Source organism: Rattus rattus, chromosome 6, assembly GCF_011064425.1.
Source record: "Rattus rattus isolate New Zealand chromosome 6, Rrattus_CSIRO_v1, whole genome shotgun sequence".
NCBI lineage: Eukaryota > Metazoa > Chordata > Mammalia > Rodentia > Muridae > Rattus > Rattus rattus.
This window is the reverse complement of record NC_046159.1, coordinates 105,617,818-105,637,953: the sequence shown is the minus strand read 5'-3', so window position 1 is coordinate 105,637,953 and position 20,136 is coordinate 105,617,818. Positions and strand designations below refer to the sequence as shown.

General features: G+C 43.2%; 1 protein-coding gene across 1 annotated transcript in view; it reads left to right on the top strand.

Moving 5' to 3' along the window:
• Positions 1-20,136, top strand: part of Lrguk (leucine rich repeats and guanylate kinase domain containing) — a 106,682-nt gene that overhangs the window by 23,622 nt on the left and 62,924 nt on the right. The window contains exons 6-10 of the mRNA XM_032906791.1: positions 1,706-1,830; positions 6,946-7,089; positions 15,090-15,170; positions 16,912-16,998; positions 18,276-18,382. Coding sequence (XP_032762682.1) covers positions 1,706-1,830; positions 6,946-7,089; positions 15,090-15,170; positions 16,912-16,998; positions 18,276-18,382 — 544 coding nt within the window. The remainder of the gene's footprint in view (positions 1-1,705; positions 1,831-6,945; positions 7,090-15,089; positions 15,171-16,911; positions 16,999-18,275; positions 18,383-20,136) is intronic.

Sequence of the window (20,136 nt, the reverse complement as noted above, 5' to 3'; positions counted from 1 at the left end):
AAACAAGCTTCCAATCCCTGACATCGCTGTCACTGTCAATCTCTGACATCGCCGTCACTGGTAGGATTCCTGTCACGGAGCTCCTCGCCTTGCCTACTTACTGCATCCATTCACTGCTGGGCTTTGGAGCGTCCTCCTCTTGGCCAGAACAGAGCTTCCAGGACACTGGTGTTCTGAAACAGGCTTAGACACCCCGTCCCCATGATGCTGAGCAGATGGCCATTTGAAGTTTCCATGGCTTAATTTTTGTAGCCAAAGATCGCTCGCTGCAAAGATATTCCATCACAGCTGTGTGAGATAATTTAATCTCTTATTTCCTATATTTCATGTTCATCTTTCACGAGGGTCCATATTTACAAAGAACTGGCCTTTGTTCTATATCCAAAATCATTGTTTAGCCAGCCCAAAGAAAACGGGATCTGAAAGACAGTGTTCGTGAGTATCTGTTTGTGTGGTGGTTTTGGCAGAGGCCTTGCTCACAGGAGATTTTAGATGGCATATGACCACTGCAAAAAACGTTTCTGCCCATGAGTGGGATCTGGGACTAATAAGGGAGACCTGGAAATTTCTGCTACATTGGTAACACGTCTTTGTCCAGTTTTCTTATTTATCTCTTTCCCTAGTACAGATCTCTCTGGATTCGATCCTATCCTTGAGCGATCCATTTCCATGCTAAGAGTGAGAGGACATGACTCCTTGGCCCCATGTGATTGTAACTTAGTGATGGTATGAGCGCCTTCTAATCGGAAGAATAGCTTGTTCACACCCTTTGAAACATTAAAATTGTTCTTTGACAGCATGCATGTATACAATGTGTCCTAGCTCTTCTTGTCCCCACCCCCACTCATCTCCACCCCTCTCCTGTCTTCCCAACTCCCCTTCCTTCACTTACGCATTTTCATTCTGTTTTGTGACCCACTGCATTTAACAAGGGCTGTCCGTGTGATCACGGGTTTAAAACCTTCCATGGGAGCCTGGCGGCTCACCAGAGAGCACACAAGTCAGCTTTGGAACTGAAGTTTGGGCACGAGATAAAGTTAAAATGCGATCAGCAAGAATAGAAACCACAAATGGTGATGTTAGAGACTTCCAGGGTTCTGCATTTGAATGGGAGTAGAGAAGCCAATATGAGTTGGAAGGACTGCTCCCTTCTATGAGAGGGTGGTGGCCTTCCCATTTGCGCCAGAGGTCACCTGCAAGATGAGAAAGCCCCATTTACATTGTCTCCGTAGGATGACCCTGTCTTCCAAATTCTTGCCTGAGGAGAGCCCCGTGAATTACTCATGGACATCATTAACTGAGGGAAGCGTGCATGGCCCAGGACACAGCTCTGAACTACTGTTTCCTTCCATAGTTTAAATGAGTCACATGGAGACACACATGCTATACTTTTAACATTTCATAGAATTGGTGTTTTATCCTGTATGAAAACCACATCAAGATTTAGGGCTTATCCTATGTGGGGCATATAATATTCCTTTATTTAAACTCCAGTCTGATTTTTCCAGTGATAATTTAACACTGATTTAGTGTGTGTGCATGTGTGTGTTTTCCAAGGGTGCTTGTGTGAAATGTCAAAGGACCACTTTTAGGAATTGGTTCTCTCCTCCCACCATATAGGACCTAGGGATTGAACTCCAGGTCCTCGGATATCTTTCCTAAGGCTTTGAATAACATTTTCCTTAAACGTAGTCATCGCGTACAGACAACGAGATAGAAGAAATCACTGGGCTGGAGAAGTGCATCAGCCTGACCCACCTTAGTCTGGCTGGCAACAGGATCACAACAATCAAGGGCTTAGGGACGTTACCCATCAAAGTGCTTTCTTTGGTGAGTCCAATATGATATCATTCTTTGTAGAAGTGGTGACTAGTATTTAAGAAGTGTGAGTGGCGACTGCTTAGAATTTTTCTTTGTTCCTTATGGTGTCTGGTGTGCACACATGCTTCTCTATCTTCTCTCGCACTCTCCCTCCCTCTCTCGCTCCCTCTCCTCCTCCCTCTCCCCCACTTCTCCCTTTCTTGCTCTCTGTGTGTGTGTGTGTGTGTGTGTGTGTGTGTGTACTTGTGTATGTGTGTGGTCAATAGTCCATGTCCAAGTAAAGTCAGTTTCATATTTGGTGTCCAAGGTAAAAAAAATGTAGACAATTGATTTTCTATGCTGTGAAAGAAGGTGTATTTTTACAAGTAAGTGTGTGTGTGTATGTATATATATATATATATGTATATATATACATATATATATATACATACATATATATAATGAAAATGGCAACTGTGTTTAGTGCTGCTCACACTTTATTGGATGTAATGGTCTACAGAATGCTTCCTAAACACTGAACTTAGGCAGCCCATCTTGTGTGCTAGTCTAGTCCCCTGCTCTCAAAGTTGTAGGTTGTGCTGAGAATAAAAGCGTAGTTCCAGTCCAAAGGATTCCATCTGATTGCCATTTCCCAAAGAAAGTGTCTTTCTAAGTCCTGTGGCATGCCACATGACCAAAATGCACATGCACATAGGGGCTGTTCACTAATAAGACCCAAGAGACTCAAAGGTACACACAGTATTTATAAATTGACAGTATGGGTTACTGGTATCTGAGAGAGGGCGCCAATGTTGTTTATATACAGGATTCTTTCTCTTCTCCTCCCGCTTAGCCTTAGGCTCTCTTGGCCTTTATTACATCCATTGGGTAGGGGAGCATTTCATGGAGGCTTGTATCTTAGTAATGTTTATGTCTCTCTCTCAGGAGGGTGTTAAGCATGAAATTGCGGTTATGTGTACATTTTTTTAATTAAAAAATTATTTTTTATTTTATATATGTAAATGTTTTGCCTGCATGATCTGTGCACCACTTTCGTGCCTCGCGTCCAGGGAGGCAGGAGGAGGGTGTAGGATCCCCTGGAACAGGAGTTATAGACTGTTGTGAGCCACCATGTAGGTGCTGGGGATCGGACCTGGAACAGTAGCCAGTGCTCTTAACTGCTGAGCCGTCTCTCCAGCCTCTTCTCACATGGCTTACATACACATAGAAATTCTGTACTGAACCATAGGTGACCTACGTTTGGCTCCTCTTAAAGCTCGAAATGCTCTAAAGACTCTTCTAGCCATCCATGGAATTCAGTGAGGGCAGAGGGCAGGGATTCTCCCACCATGTATACAAAGGTTTCATAATTCACCCTGAGAGTTTGTTTTTTGCCTGCTAAGGCATGTTAACAAAATGTGAATAAAGAAGAATCTTAAGAAATGAGATATAAAACTTTAAGTTATAAAATAAAGCCAATCACATTGGAAAATATCAACTATCCAAAAAGCTATTGTTGGCATATTGCTATTTTGCTCACCATTTTGAAGTTTACCTTCTTTTCCTCCTCACTTCTCTCTGTCTGTGTGCATGTCTGTCTGTCTGTCTGTCTCTCTGTGTGTGCATGTGAGTGTATGTGTGAGTGTGTGTGCACGCACATGGTTTTGCAATTTTGGTTGGGACTTGCTATGAGGACCAGGCTGGCCTTGAACTTGTGATGATCTTCTTGCCTCTGCCACCGAACTGCAGGTGTGAACCTTCACTGCAGACCCCTCCATGTGTCTCCTCTGTATTGACATTCCCGTCCACCTGCAGTAGAGGGGAAAGAAAGACGAGTATGTTTGGGGGCAGCAGTTATTATTAAAACAGTGCATTCCTGTCATTCTGCACTTCAATAACCACATGCCCCTCGCTCACTGACACTAGCATATTTTACCTTTTTTTCCCGCCAACAAATGAGATTGGTTATTCTAGTCCCTATACCCAGCACTTCCAAGACGGACTAGAAAATACAGAAAGTGCTTTTACTTATTTTCACTGAGATTCTGAAAATTGGAAAATTGTTCTTCCCAAATTTGAATACAATTTATAACCAAAAATGATACATGTTTGCTTCAGGAGTTTTTCTTGACTTTATTTTTAACTCATGGAATCACAACATAATGTGATTTAGCTATTGACCAGAATTCAGTCTACAGCATAGTAAGAAGAACACTCCACCTGCTAATACTTGCCCTTCTCTCTCTCTCCGGGGTTGGAAAAGCTGGCAGGGGAGCCTCATGACTTGCCCGTGGCCACTACATCCTTATTAGAACACAGTGACACTGAATTGCAAACCTTGAACTTCACTTTGTCAAAGTAAAATCCTCTACACTGGAAGATAAGGAATGTTTTCTAATTTACTTTACTTCAAACAGCTTCTCTATAAAAATGGTGGGGGTTTTTCCCCTGCTTTTCACTGTGAGACTGGAGGAACTGTGTGCAGAAACTCATGTCCACACCCAGGAGTGAGCCTTTGGGTTCGCAGTGCTGGACAAAGGCACTACCTAGCTGGTTTTCAATCAGCAATTCTGTGATTCTCAACTTCTCTCAGTCTCTTCTCTTTCATGGCCACAGGCTATCTAATTAAACTTGTCTATGCCTCGCTCTGCTCAGACCATCTACCACTTTGAAAGCCATCAGAGACACTGAGGAATATCACATCTGTCTTGTGCATAGAAAATGCTTCACAGTCCTTTGGGGGAAAGTGTATTGTATATTAATTGGATATGTGGGCAGTGTTTGAATGGGAGATTGAGCCCTCATTTCAATACATTAAATTGATATGGCAAGCTCAACGTGGTCTCTTTCCTCTTTTCACTTCTTCTAAGTTTTTTGAACTTTGAACAGGAAAATGTGATTTCACTTTGGCAAATAAGGTTATGGATTTTTTCCTTTTTATTGCACTTTTTTTTAAACATATAGAGGTAAAAAGAATAGTATAATAAACCCTCATAGGCTATAACCTACCTTTAAAGATTATTAACATCCTATTATGCCATTTTAAGGGCTATAGAGTTACCAGTGAGCACAAATCCGGCTCATTATTAAAATGAAATTTTACGAAGAATAGGATGAAAATGAGCTCTTGCTATTCAATGTGCCATGAAACATTTAACAGTGAAAATATTCAGATTAAAGGGAATATATTAATTTAAATTTTCAGTTCTTAAGTCAATCTTGAAAGTTTTGAATGTTTTTTTTAATTTGTTTTGTTTTGTTTTGTTTTTTGAGACAGTGTTTCTCCATGTAGTCCTGGATATTCTGGAACTCCCTATGTAGACCAGGCTGGCCTTGAACTTACAGAGATCCACTTGCCTCTGTGTCACCTCACTTAGCCTGAAAGTTTAGAATGTTTTAAGGCTACGTAAGACATAATATTAGCTGAAAATTTGAAAGTTTGAACAGAGATCCCCCTGCCTCTGCATGAAAGTTTTGAATGTCTTAAGGGTGGGTAAAACATAATATTAACCAAAAATTTGAAATTATTCTTTATGACAACTTTTGACTCAAACCAAAGGTTAAATTTTACTATGATCTTTTCCTGTTCCTTCAGACAAAGGAGCCAAATAATGAGGAGAATGTTGGAAAATATTCAAAAATGGAAATTATTCTCATTACTGTTATTGCTCTGGGTGTGTGGAGACTGAGAAAGTGGGCAACCATTGGAATATGGGAACTTCCTCCTAGTCTCATTGTCTGAGAAATGCCTATATGTGAATTATTGACTTTGCTTTGATGACTAGATTTTCACCCAATGTAGTCTCGGGTGCATGGTGTCGATAGCTCCTCAGAGCTGGAAGCAGACGTGACTTGGTCCTATATCTTAGAATTGGTACTGCACAGTTCTACCATGCACCTTTGGTTAAGGCAGGTTCTGATAGGCTAGCACAGGTTAGAGAGCAGAAACAACCAGACAGACTCTACCGAGTCAGCCATCACCACTGACTTTGAGACGCTGAGACACAAAGTGTTTGTGGAGTTACAGTGTTGGCTTCCTGTGATGATGGTAAAAGAGCAGATCCAGCTCATGTCTTTGAGACCACAGTGAAGAACTGATGTTCAGGTTCCAGGTGTGTGTCTGAGTTCTTTCCTAGTGGCCTTGATAAACAACAGTGACAAAGCTCACAGTTCCGGGCCACAGTCCAACATAGCAGGGGTTGAGGAAGCATGTCTAACATGATTCACAGAATTCCCAGAGGCTGAGAGCAGTGAACTGGTGCATGTATGTGAGCAGGGGTTGAGGAAGCATGTCTAACATGATTCACAGAATTCACAGAGGCTGAGAGCAGTGAACTGGTGCATGTATGTGAGCAGGGATTGAGGAAGCATAGCTAACGGGATTCACAGAATTCACAGAAGCAGGGAGCAGTGAACTGGTGCATGTATGTGAGCAGGGATTGAGGAAGCATATCTAACGGGATTCACAGAATTCACAGAGGCTGAGAGCAGTGAACTGGTGCATGTATGTCAGTGCCCAGCTGCCTTTCTTTAGAGTCCTCTGCCTAGGGAATGCTGTTGCCCGCAGTGGATGCTGGATGCAGCGTCCACCTCAATCAACATAATCAATATAATCCATCTCAGACGTGCCCACAGGCAACCCACCTCACCAATCTTTTCTTGAGATTCCCTTCCCAAGCTAAATGTAGTAAAAATTAATGGAAAAAAAGAGGCTATGAACTTGAAAAAGAGCAAGGAGGGGCATATGAGAGGGTTTGGGGGGGAAGAAAGGAAAGAGGGAAATGATATAAATGATAATCTTAAAAATAAATAATTTGAAAAGTCAAAGCACTAGCACCATCATATCATGCATTTTTAAAGCTTTCCTACTGGCTTGAAAGTTTATTCTGAAGATGAAAATATTAAAATACTAAATAAAAACACTACCTTCTGGCTTTTTAGTTAGAAAAACTAGGATTTACTCCTTGGACATCTGTGTAGACATTTAGATAGATGAATGGTGAAAGTGGTGGTGGGGCAAAAACAGCTTATTGACTTGTTTTTGTTTTTAAAGAATTTGGGGCCCATGTCCAAATGTGAAGATTTGCCACTACAAGTCTTCTTAGACATCGCTTTAAAACACAAACTGTATTTTATCCATTTCAGAGCAACAACCAGATTGAGAACATCACAGGTCTGGAGGAACTGAAAGCCTTGCAGAACCTGGATCTGTCCCACAATCAGATCAGTAGCCTCCACGGCTTGGAGAACCATGACCTCCTGGAAGTGATTAACCTCGAGGATAACAAGGTTGGTACTGCAGGGCGTGGCTTCAGGAAGTGGGCTGCAGGGCGTGGCTTCAGGAAGTGGGCTGCAGGGTATGGCTTCAGGAAGTGGGCTGCAGGGCGTGGCTTCAGGAAGTGGGCTGCAGGGCGTGGCTTCAAGAAGTGGGCTGCAGGGCGTGGCTTCAGGAAGTGAAGTGGGCTGCAGGGCGTGGCTTCAGGAAGTGAAGTGGGCTGCAGGGCGTGGCTTCAGGAAGTGAAGTGGGCTGTAGGGCGTGGCTTCAATGGCTGTAGGAGGTGGACGCATTGGAGAGTTGGCCCAATGACTTCACATTGGCTTTTCAAGGATGTTATGTGAAATGGCCTCTTAGGAAGGGTGCTCTAGCAAGTTCCAGGGGACAGTATGACTTTGTGAAAAACTCAATCATTTTTAAACACTTGACGATTCTTATTTACATTGCTTTAAAGGTTCAAACTGTCATCACTTGTGTATAATTTTCTGAAGTTGTGTTCAGGCAACATTTTCTGTAGCAAGAGAGCATCGGGAACATTTGAAATGTCCGAGCAAGATGAGGCAAGAGAATATCCACAGGCTAATACCTCTTGTCTACGCTCAGAGAAAAATGACTGTTGGTGAAAGAGGCTTGTGGGAGGGAGGGGTGCCACTAAAAAGAATCCAAGCTTCGGTTAGAGGCCAGGCAGAGGGACACAGTCTATTCCTACCACTAACTGGAGTTAACAATCTAGTATGGGGTGTTTTGTTTTTGGTTTTTGTTTCTTTGGTGGTGCTGCTGGTGGTGGTAAAGTAGTGGATGTTTAGACAAGGTCTCAGGAAGTTTAAGCCAACCTCAGACTTGCTATATAGCCAAAGTCAGCTTTCAACCATCCTCCATCTCCAAAGTGCTAGAATTTATGGACAAGAGCCATCACTAGTTATCAATAGTGGTCTTGAGAAGTGCTGGGATTGAGTTTTACATGTTCTTACCACAAAGATGATAAACTTTAGAAAATAATACATTTTTAGCTGTATTTAGACTTTTATAAAATGTAGTATACTTGACAATATCATGCTGTACATGTTAAATATATACAGTTGTATCTGTAATTTAATAAATGTAAATACCATAGGCTTAACCGTAAAAATTAAGCCAAAAAAAAAAACAACACAAAACATAGCAGTGATTCCTTATATGCTGCTGGTAGCAATTCTGCCTCTGATGGGTTGGGAATGAACTTGTTTGCATAACTGACTTAATGTACTTTTTACTGTTCATATTCATATTCTGTCTGTCTGTCTGTCTCTGTGTTTTCTCTTCCTACCCTTCCCTCTCTGTTTTGGTGGTACCAGGGACTGAACCCAGAACCCTTTGAATTCTCTCTACCACCGAGCTGTGTCTCAGATTAATTTACTTAATTCTCTCTTCCTTCCCTCCCTCCCTCCCTCTCTCCCTTCCTTCTTTCTTTCCATTCTTCTTTCCTTGCACAGTACCTCACATAGGTACTCACGCACTCCATGACTAAGTTGTATTCCCAGCAACTTAACCCTTCCCCCAGCTTAGGCTGCAAACAACCCAACACAAGTCAGTTATTAAGGTCTGAGAGTAAACACAGTTGTAATGTTGATCTTCACCTCACTTGATCTGTTTACTGAGTAGATCTAGTGACTTCGTATAAGGTAATTAATTCTATTAAATGACCTAGGTCCTTGTGGCAGGAAGACAGTATAACTTCTGTTCCAGATGGCGTTCATTGTTCTTTTTCTGAAGTTGCCATTGAAGATTGACTTAGGAAATATGTTGGGCTTAAAATGGTTCTCATATTTATACGGGGGATGCTGAAAAGGTAGACTATGTTCATTAAATACTAACTCAGTACATCTCAAAATTCAAGAGAAGAAACAGCAAGGCTGATAAAAAAAAAAGAGATACAGTAGGTGAGAATCTCGGGTCCTCCCTTCGGAAATGAGTATGGTGTAACACTTGAAAATGTGAGGCTCGGATGTGAACTATGAGTGTGATGTAAAGCACCTCCCACTAATAATAGGAAAACGAAACAGGAAATACTAACTTTAGTAATACATCCTATTTAACTAGGTATGTCCGTCTTAGGGTTTTACTGCTGTGAACACACACCATGACCAATGCAAGCCTTATAAAAGACAACATTTAATTGGGGCTGGCTTACAGGTTCAGAGGTTCAGTCCATTATCATCCAGGCAGGAACATGGCAGTATTCAGGCAGGTATGGTGCAGGAGGAGCTGAGAGTGCTACATCTTCATCTGAAGGCTGCTAGCAGAAGACTGACTTCCAGGCAGCTAGGACGAGGGTCTTAAAGCTCACACCCATAGTGACACACCTACTCCAACAAGGCCATGCCTCCCAACAGTGCCACTCTCTGGGCCAAGCGTATACAAACCACCACAGTATCTGAAATGTAATTTTAGCACACAAGCTCTATACAACATTATCATTGCGTTACCTTGTCTCCTGTTGTTTTGTACTGGCCTTTGCCGTGGGTATTTGCTATAGTTGGAGGGCATCTCCCTTCATTTAGCCAGAATAAGGGAATAGAGCAACCTTACACAGGGTTTACTACTCCCTTGCTTTTCAAGTCACCTTCTAAACTGCATTGGAAAGTTGAAGGAAAAAAAAAAAAAAAAAAAACATGTTCAAATGAAGGTCCGTAATCTTCAAATGTTAGAGACTCTATTTTGTAAAAAGTGGCCACATGCCCTACAGAGGACTCCTCTGGCAAATCAGTCATTGATGGTAACATAACTCCCTAGTTCCCCACTGGGCATGCTGGGGAATAACCCACAGTCCTTTGAAATGCCATTTGAACTATCTGGAGTTAGTTCCTCAGGGCTTTCTCCAGGACAGTTGATAATTCTTTGATTCAGGAATGGAAAATGTATTTGTAAAGTGAGCACAACATAGGGGTATGCTGCTTCCTTCTTGATTAAATCTGATGTTAGAAATACTGTCTTCTTGGTAGAAATTTCATCTGTGTTACACCTGTGTGAATGCATGTGCATGCCAACCCTTCGCCAGTGTCTACTCTCTGCTGATTAGGGAGGCCTCTGCCAGCTTCCACTCTGCGGTCCCAGTGACATCCCAAACCACAGCTAGCACTTAAAAACCGACCCAGATTTTCAGTTCTACAACCTCTCCACTCCCTCCCAGAAGTGCAGTACTTGTCAGGGGTGACTCGGGCTACTTCTGAACCTTGGTGCTATATCTCAGAGCTTTTTGTGAGCTGACTGCTGAGTGAACTTGTTCTCTCTCTCTCTCTCTCTCTCTCTCTCTCTCTCTCTCTGGATTCACATTTATTAGACTTGAGGAATGGCTGGGTATATGATCTTGGGGGGCTCCTGGTTTATGCAGGGGCCAACACTGAAGCAGAGGCAGCCCAAGGAGATGCCGTCATGGTCACATCACTGTTACAGTCAGTCTCTTGTCTACTCCTGCCATTGGAGACAAGCAAGGAGGAGGCCAGCCCAGCCTAGGTAGATAGCCTGAGCTACTATCCAGTCTTAAAGATAATGGCTAAGGGTTAGGGATTTAGCTCAGTGGTAGAGCACAAGGCCCTGGGTTCTGTCCTCAGCTCAAAAAAAAAAAAAAAAAAAAAGAGAGAGATAGTGACTGTGTCCCTGGTTCTCTTCAGACTGCTGATGGGCGTTCCCTTGCAGCCTTGTTCCTAAGCTGCTTCATTGCCTCTCCAGCACTTTTTGAGCTTTCAGGTCAAGACCAATATGACTTTCCCTTTAGTCATAGCCCTTACTTAATGCCGACTCCATAGCAGCAAGCTTGGCCCGCCCGTAGGTAGACTCATCAACGTCAACAGAGTTAGAGCCTGCTAAAGAAGTTGAGGACTTGACTGAGATCATTAGCCCATCGGTGTAAGACAGAAGATCTGTTATGGTCAGTCTACACTACTTAGGGCAGGGGCCAGTATGCTTCGGGGTAGGCATGGGGCCACATGCTCTCAGTTAGGGGTTGGAGGGCAGAAGTATCATCATTTTTTTCCTGTCTGCCTCGCGGGCTCCATGTCTAGCCTCTCCAGCACCTCCTCCTGTGTTCTCTGTCCTGCACAGGGCTTTTCATTGTTGCTATTGCTAAAGATTAGACTGTGCCACGTTTTATACCTCATATCTTGAAGTTATTTTCCTTCCCTCTAGAACAGTGTTTCTCAACCTGTGGATGGCAACCTCTTTGAGTTTGAATGACCGTTTCACAGGGGCAGCCTCAGGCCATCAGAAAACATTTACATATGTTTACATTTCTATTCTTAACAGTAGCAAAGTTACCATTATGGAGTTGTAACAGAAGTAATTTTTAGTTGGGGTCCACCCCAACACAAGGCACTGAGTTAAAGGGCAGCAGAGTTAGGGAGCATGAGAGCCACTGTTCTAGCGTGATAATTGACCTTGGGGAGTTTATTTTGTTCAAATTTTGCAATGTTTGGTTTATGGTTGGTACTTAGGAAGATTGTTGGATGAAAATATAACTCTCAAGAGCTCTCAGCCCCTCACCTCTGAAGGGTGTGGGTGATGTTTAAGGTGGAGTAAAAACCTGAGAAAACCATGTCTAAGGAGGAGGTTCTGTCCGCTGTTTCCCTACTAGGCAAAGAAAGGGGAAAGGGTCATGAAGCTCAGTACACTGGTTTAATGGAGACTGTCGGGGTCTTCTGTAAGGCAGTGAAGAAGGAAGATTCCAGAGCGCCCTCTGAGGTGGAAATAGCAGAGTAGAGGTAGTGGATGGGAAGATGCTGTAATGATTCGAGCTGCTTTTGGATGACAGTGGTGCTAACCTGCATGGTGGTCAGGCAGGCTGTCCCTAAATGCGTTAGAAGCGGGGCCCCACTCCGGTGTAGCTGGAGTGTAGGGAGCTGCACCAGGGCCTCTCTCTCAGATAGAAGGTAAAGGTAGTTGTGGGCAGCTTTCCTTGGAAGCTAATCCTTCAAGGTGGAATGGGTTAAACTGTGACATCCCCCACCACGGATATACCCAAGACCCACCTGCCTCTGAAACTATGAATGTACCCTTGTTTAGAAAAGGAGTTTCTACAGATGAAGTTAATGATCTCAAGATGAGATCGTCATCCTGGAATTAGGAATTAGGGTGGCCTGAAAGTCAGTGTCTTTTTGTTTCTTTGTTTTGTTTTGTTTTTCAGTTATCAGTTTATTTTATGTCTGTGAGTACGTGTATGTCTGCGTAGGCCAGAAGAGGGCATCAGGACTTGTGGAACAGGAGTTGCGCTGGTTTCAAGCCTCCATGTGGGAAGCTGGGAATGGAACTTGGTTCCTCCAGCAGACACGGAGGCTGGGTTTATGTTGCTTTAAGTCAATGCTGTCTGGCTTAACAGAAGCTGGGAGAGATAAGGAAAGGTTCTCCTCTAGAGTCTTCAAAGGCCTCACAGGCTCGCCTCACCAGCCCTGACTTGTAGTCTCCTCTTGAGATCCCTAGGAATCAGTCCTGTGGTTCTGGGCTATACGTTCTGGGTTGCTATGGACCCTCCAAACTCGAGTGTGTGTGGTGCTGTGTCTGGGGAATGGAGAGGAGTCTAGGAGTTATTTTTAACTGTGATCTCTTTCATTTCTGTTCTTAAGATTTTTTTGTTTTAATAAATCTTCCTTATTTTGATTTTTAAAATAGTCTACATTTTTGGTTTTTTATAATTTTAAGTTTTGAATTTTTTCATTATGTAGTCTTTAAGTAGGATTTAGGTGTGCAGTGTGAAATAGACATTGAATTCCCATATAGAAAACAAATTGTGCCAACATTTCAAAAATCTGATTTAATAGCATAAGATAATCTATTAATGGATCTGTCAGGATTTATTGAATTATTTACTTATTGAAATTTGTTGTGTTTACAACTCGCTGTTAAAATAATGTTGAAGTATATGTGCTCACACATAAATCTGTCATTACTTGCATCTTTTATTATTTCCGTATGACGGATTTCTGGAAATGCCGTTTCTGGGAATGGGTGTCATAAAGCTTGTTGATTTTTCCTTCGAACTCTCATGCTTTCTCCTCCCACTGCAGTTATGAAGTTAGGATAACTTATTGTAGGCATATCTGACTGTTCGTTTGTCAACCACATCATTTAAGAATTGTCAATCCGGTAGCGAATCCTGGTGCTTTGCATACCGTTTTATATACATTTCTTTGGTTATCAATGGTTAAACAATTTTTAAACTTTTATTTCTTTTTAAACAATTCCCAGTCCATTCTCCTCACCATCATTTCCTCTATGACAGTTGCATTGTGCTTCTTATTATAAAAAAGGTATTTCAGCTACACATTTAAAATAATGTATAGAATACATCAACATTTTCTGTAATATATCCCTTTATTATTTTTATCTTCTTGCAAATCTTTTTCCATTCTGGATCTGATAGATGCTTATCTAAACTATTTTCCACTATGTTGTTGCCTTAAACTTTTTTTTTCTCTTTATTGTTTTTTTTAAAAAACAAAACAATTTTAAGAGTGGGGACTTTCCTATCTCACTCTCCCCTTCTTTTGTATTTACTTGCTTGTTTAGTTTGCAGATGCTTTCCCTCCCAGAGGAGGGAATCAGGTCTCCTGGGGCTGCCATGTGGGTGCTGGGAATGAAGTCGAGGTTTCCTGGAGGAGCAGCCAGTGCTCTTAATCCCACGCCCTCTCCTGGCTCCTCCACAGTTGTTGTCCTCGTTCTTCTGGTTTTTAGATATGTTCTCACTGTGCAGTACTCTGGCCTGACACTCACTGTGTAATCCAAGCTGGCCGTGAAATCAGAGGTCTGTCCCCCTCTGCCTTCTGAGGGCTGGGGCTAAGGTCATGTGACACCACACTCAGCTACCTTGAACTCTTAATCCATAATTTAGTTTGTATTAGAACTGAAATGGTAGCCTAAAGGATAATCTCATCATCCTATATGGAAAAAAAAATGTGAATAACAGCCTGCCACTACACGAGCTAGATTTGGTTTTGGGATGGGGGACACTTGGAACTTTGGAATAACTGATTACATTATTGGAAATGACATTCTTTAAGAGTGGCATGTGTGCCCACCCCTGACTTAGTTTGGGGATAATTTTTTATTTTGGTGTCCCTTGGTTTTGGAAGGAAACCAAGAAATTTTCTGTGAACCTGTTGGTAGAATGCTTTTATGAGGCATGCGGAATGTTATGAGAAACACTAATTTATTACAAAAGCCACCATCTGTGTCCACAATAAGATTGTAATTGTTTATCGTAGAACATTTAAGTAAGCCCATTTGTCTTTAGTATGGTCAAGGGTGGAGGACCTCTGTAACCCAGGCTGGACCCCTGGCTAAACCAAGGCACTCGGCCATCTGCAGAATCATTTCCGTTTTTTCAAACTGTAAACTAGAACTTCCAGCCCGAAGCTCTTAGCATTGCCAGGTGGTAACCCGGGCAATGGCGTCCACCTTCAGTTACAGCGCTTGTGAGGCAGAGCCAAGAGGATCTCCGCAAGTCCTAGGCCGGTTAGAGTTGCATAGAGACCTCAAAATAAACAAGCAAATCAGACAGTTTTCACTGCAAAGTAATTCTTATGGGAAAAGTGTAGAGTTTCATGTCTCCTAGCAGTAAGAAGGCTTAGCCAGTCACAGACACAGCAAGGGAGGAGATAAGGCCTTGAGGAATGAAGCAGGAGCCTTGAGGGCTAAAACGGGGTGGCTGGCTGTTTCTCTTCCTTTCCACACTATTTTATTTCTCCTCAAAATCAACATGGATGAGGAGATAACCATTCTCCAGCCCAGAGGGGAAAGAGGAAATGCCCCCCTCCTGTGAGTTCTCACATCTTCGGAAGTTAATGTGGTCATTCCTGTGTTCTTCAATGGCTTTGTAGTATTCTCATTGAAAAACTGAATATTCAACAAGACATGTTTAAAATAAATTACATTTAAAGGAGCTAATTATATTGGCTTCTATTATACTGTGTTCCTTATTGTCTTTGCTCACTGGCTGTTGACAATGGATTCATTCATTCATTTATTTATTTATTTAATCAAATAGATTAAGGAGCTGAGTGAAATAGAATACATTGAAAATCTTCCTATCCTTCGAGTTCTCAATCTACTAAGGAATCCAATTCAGGTGAGAGTTTGTTTCCCTCGGGGCGGGGGAGGGGAGGAGAGGGGACAGGGACCAGTCTTGGAATTCTGATTCAGCCTTATCTGGACTATCAGGAATGTAAATGCGATTACCCCCACCACATACACACACACACACACACACACACACACACACACACACACACACACACACCCTTGAAAACAATTGCACAGCTAACACTTCAAACAACTTGTTTAGGAAAAGTAAGGTGGTCTTTTATGGCTAACAAACTGTGGGCTGCCCCAGTTCCCCTAAAGCCCACATTTGAAAGTCACTGACTTCTTGGTCCTTTAAGACAGATGGTGGGTGGAGCTAAACCTTCCTAAAGAGAACTAATTAAAATTGTAAAGCAGCGTCCTTTTCTATCAGAGAATGAAGAACCCAGGAGGTCCAGACAGAATGTGGTTCCTCTTTTCTACGGAGGGAAGGCAGTATTAGAGGAATGTGCCTGGATATAGCCATTGGACTGGCACAGCCATAAAACAACTAGAGGCTGAAACAAACGCAGTCCCTAGGGGGCTGCACCCTTCGAGACCTAAGGATCAGGGACAGTTTTCCAGGTTTCTCTATCCCTCTTTTGCTAAGGCCTCCTTCCCAGTCCCCTTGCCCTACTCACCACCCATCACAGCTTTGTTCAGATTTTCTACCCATGTCCTTCCCAAGTGCCCGACTATGGAAGCTTCTCTTGTGTTCATTTTGTTCATATCTTGATGAATAAATACATCTAGACAAATGAAAACACCAAATCAGAAATTAATAAGAAACGTTGAAAAATAAAAGCAGATAGGGGACGGCGGCAGACAACGCAAAGGCACCTGGGAGGAAGTAAGGAGGAAGGTCTGAGGTGCCCATCACACCCCAGACTCCGGCTGTTGGAGAGTGCTCTGCATCCACACAAATGACCATGGCAAATCCTCTCATGCAGATGAATTCACTTATAGAAAAACACTCTCAACACCCTTCGAAGTACGCAAGAGAAGCTTTAATATGCTTCATTTTGTATTTAATAATCACACAGGTTCCCGGGTTGCAGCGTGGTGGTTCACTCTCTCTTACAACACGGAAGTGATCCAATCAGGGTAATTAGCGTTCCATTTCCTGTGTCCCTGTGTTGGGACCCTGCTGGAAGATGCTATTATATACTTACTTCTCGTGCATTCCCATCCGAGAAAGGGATCTTACAGCCGTGTCTTGCTATTGAGGGAGGCGAAGCATCTTGTACAAAATAAACCCCTCAGTTACCACTTTACAGTCAGGCAATCCTAACAGCTGGCAGGGAATAAAGAGGAATTTGTTCATAAGCAAGCGACATTTTATTACTGTAAGACAAGTTCGTAATGATCCCAACTAATACAAAAGAGCACAATAAATAATCAACCCATAATGAAATCATGAGAAATCGTCAAATGTCATTATTTTCAGAAGTGAAACTCTTTGGCATGAGTAGAGAGAGGTTTGGGCTGCCCACCTCTGTGGGCTCAGAGGATAATCCTGCCTTCCTGCTTATCTCACGGAGATTAGTGAGATCTGCACATTTGAAGAGTTTTATGCATTGCAGGACACATTCTGTATCTTGGCTGTTAATTGAAAAATGCCCAGCCTGGTGGTGAGGACTGGAAGACAGTCATGGCGGCAAGTGTTGAGAGGCCCTTGAGCATACAAGGCTGGCGCTTGCTGACCTGGGGAGAGGAAAGCCATTCAATAGTCCTCTTGTTTTCAACAGACCAAACCCGAGTACTGGTTCTTCGTGATATTTATGCTGCTGCGACTGACAGAGCTAGATCAGCAGAAGATTAAGGTGGAGGAAAAGGTATGCAACCACGCTGCCTCATGTGCTTTCTGGTTGATACATTCAAAAATGTCACAGCGCTTACAGCAGGACACGTGACCATCAGTGAGCGGCAGAGCGGTGTGCGGATTCACTCTTTATTTAGGAACAGTTTCCTTGTCCTAGGATTTGCCAGCCGAAGCTGCTGTTAAGCTGGGCGTTGACAGGTGTTCCTTGGGTACAGTGGGACGTCTGGCATTGAGGAAGGAGTACAGGTGCCCCTCCTGCTGCCCGTGGCCAGTCGTGGCTGGTTTGCAACATGTATAGCTTCCCTACGTAATCACAGAGTCTGAAATTCTATCTATGTCACATTGAAAGTTAACAGTGAAATATATCGTGCCATACTATCTAATCAAATGCTGTTTAAATCGCTGATCTAATACTGTAGTTTCCTTAATTCTGCTCCTTACCAGGATCCGTCAGATCCACTAAGCTCCAGAGGAAGTGAGCCATTGCATGCTAGCCATCACCTACCGCCCGCCCTCCCTCCCATAGCTGTAGCAGGAATCAATACTAATGAGGGGTTTCCTACACCAGATCCAATTTGAGATGGAAATGAAGGACAGTACATAGGTGGGCACATATTCCATCCCACAAATGTCTTTCTGCAGCCCAGACTAAAAATAGTCCCAGATGCTTCTTCATCCATATTTCCATGCTCCGGGCCACTGGTACATGCCTCTTTTAACATTTTGCAAATGGAATTAAAATGAAAGTCACTATTAAGTAAAGGGATAATGTATTTAGGAGGGTAGTAAAGACAGAGAGGCCTCTACACCAAGGAAAGGGCCTGTATCCTTGGCTAGAGAAAGCCAGGGTAAAGAGGTGCAGGTCTGGGAGGATTGGAGGGGGTGGGAACAGTTATGGACAAGAGGATGTCAGGAAATGGTTCTTTAGTGCCAACACCGTGGAATCTTAGACAGCGCCTTGTATTCCTGCTTCTTGTACTACAAGTTGGATTGTTTATTGATTAAAACCAATCAGACGCTTCAGAGATTTTGTTTTGACTTTTTTCTTTAGCTCCTCCCAAACCAGAGAATATAAAGAAAAGGAAAAAAGGACTCCCTAGCTTTTTACAGTAACTCTCATTATTGGGATTTGAGGAAAGTTAGAGCTGACCGGAGACTGCAAGGCTGCGGACCACAGGACTCACCTTGTTAGTCTGGTTGCACATCTAGGAATCACAGGAAGGGCAGGTCCAACCTTTGTTCTTTTGAGAAACAAACATGTCTCTCTTTACTTTTCTAATTCTGGCAAAGGTTTATGCAGTGAATAAGTATGACCCTCCCCCTGAAGTGGTTGCTGCCCAAGATCACATGACACACGTCGTCAACAGCATGTCGCAGCCACAGAGGATCTTTGACAGGTACGTATTAGGGCCGCACAGATAGAACTCTGGGTGGGTAAGCAAAGACAGCATTGCTGTTTTCCCCAGACCTCTCTTCTGTGACTCACTCACTCCCTGTGAAAGCTGCTTTCTCAGGGCTGGAGAGATGGCTCAGCAGTTTAGAGCACTGGGTGTTCTTCCACAGGACCTGGGGTTCAATCCCAGAACCTACGTCAGCTCACAACTGTCTGCAGCTTCAGTTCCAGGGGATCTGACATTCTCTTCTGTTCTCCATGAGCACCAGACACACACAGCACCCAGGAAACACACAGGCAAAACACCCGCATACATTAGATAATAGAATTTTCCAAGCTCTCTGTCGTCTTCTCAGAGGTAAGGGCCCAAGTGTTCAATCACGGCCTGTGATCACGTACTCGAATGTGCTGTTCATTCACCCTTTGGTGGCCTGTGCAGACATAATCGCGATCTGATTCTTTACTCTGTCACAGGGTACCCTGAGCCAAATGACAGTGAGTTTGAATTCTAAAATAAATGAATAGAAAATTTTTATCATCGTAAACACATTTGCTACGTTTCTTGTTCTTTGATGAAGAACGTGAGGCCAGAATAAACTTTCTTCTATTAGCTGCTTTTAGCCAGGCTATTTTATCATAGCCCCAGAAGTCACTCATGCATCACCACACACATTCACGTTGAGCATGGGCCATATTTCCCTCAGTTAATCTTCTCTGGAAGAATCCTCAAAGACGCACCCAGAGGTCTGCCTCACTGATATCCTAGGCTTTCTTTCTCAATCCAGACAAGCTGACCATCATAATTAACCACACCGTCAATTGTAAACCCGTCCTTAACCATGAGCAGATGTTATATACTCCTGCCAGAGAGCGTCCTGTGAGTTCAGACTTCTAGGGAGTCCCTAGAAGGAAGCACTGCTCACCTCAGGGGACCTGACTAGTCCCTTACAGAGCCGCCATCAGCCCAGCAGGGAGGAGCCACCTTGCCTGGCTGCACACACAATTCCAGTCTCTCACCTTCAGAGCCAAAGACAGACTTACCACAGTTTCTCCATCTCTTTTTGAACAGTCTGTCAGAGCAGATGGCCATTTAAACCATAAGTTTAACACAGAAATTCTATCAATACCCAAAGGCATTTTAAAAATACATGTAAAACTCTTGGATATTAGCACCTTTTTCTTCATGTGGTGTTTGCTTCTGTGCCTCACGGTTGGAGTCCCATGGAGAGTAGTAAAATGTTTTATTTCACAATCTAGGACACGGTTATTACATATAATATAATCATGTCAGCATTGACCGGCTTGCATGTTTATGAGAGCTCTGTGGGTGACATGATTTATCCTTCCTTTGTGTACATCAGGAAAAGTACATTTGACTTGGAAGAAGGTCTCTTCTGATTTGTAATGGGGCAGCTTATTTGGTGCTTAAGGTTGTGTTTATGTAAGAACATGTATCAAAAAATCAGTGGCCGTGTTCGAGAAACACATATCTCATGGTCATGTCTGCTGCCAGACAAACAAGGGCAGAGGCCAAGCAGGTCTGGATGAGGAAGGATGGGACACCATTCATGGTTCTGCATCAATGGCTGCATTTAGCCCAACCATTGCCCTTCCCACTGTGCCAGGACACGGCAGGCTGGGGCAGCTGGAGTGAGGCACCAGCCGCTGCCTGCACCTGGCCCTGTCAACTGTGTGTTGCATTGTTAGAGAGCCATTGTCCCCTCACCTGGTGTCACTGGGGTGAGGATGGAGACAAAC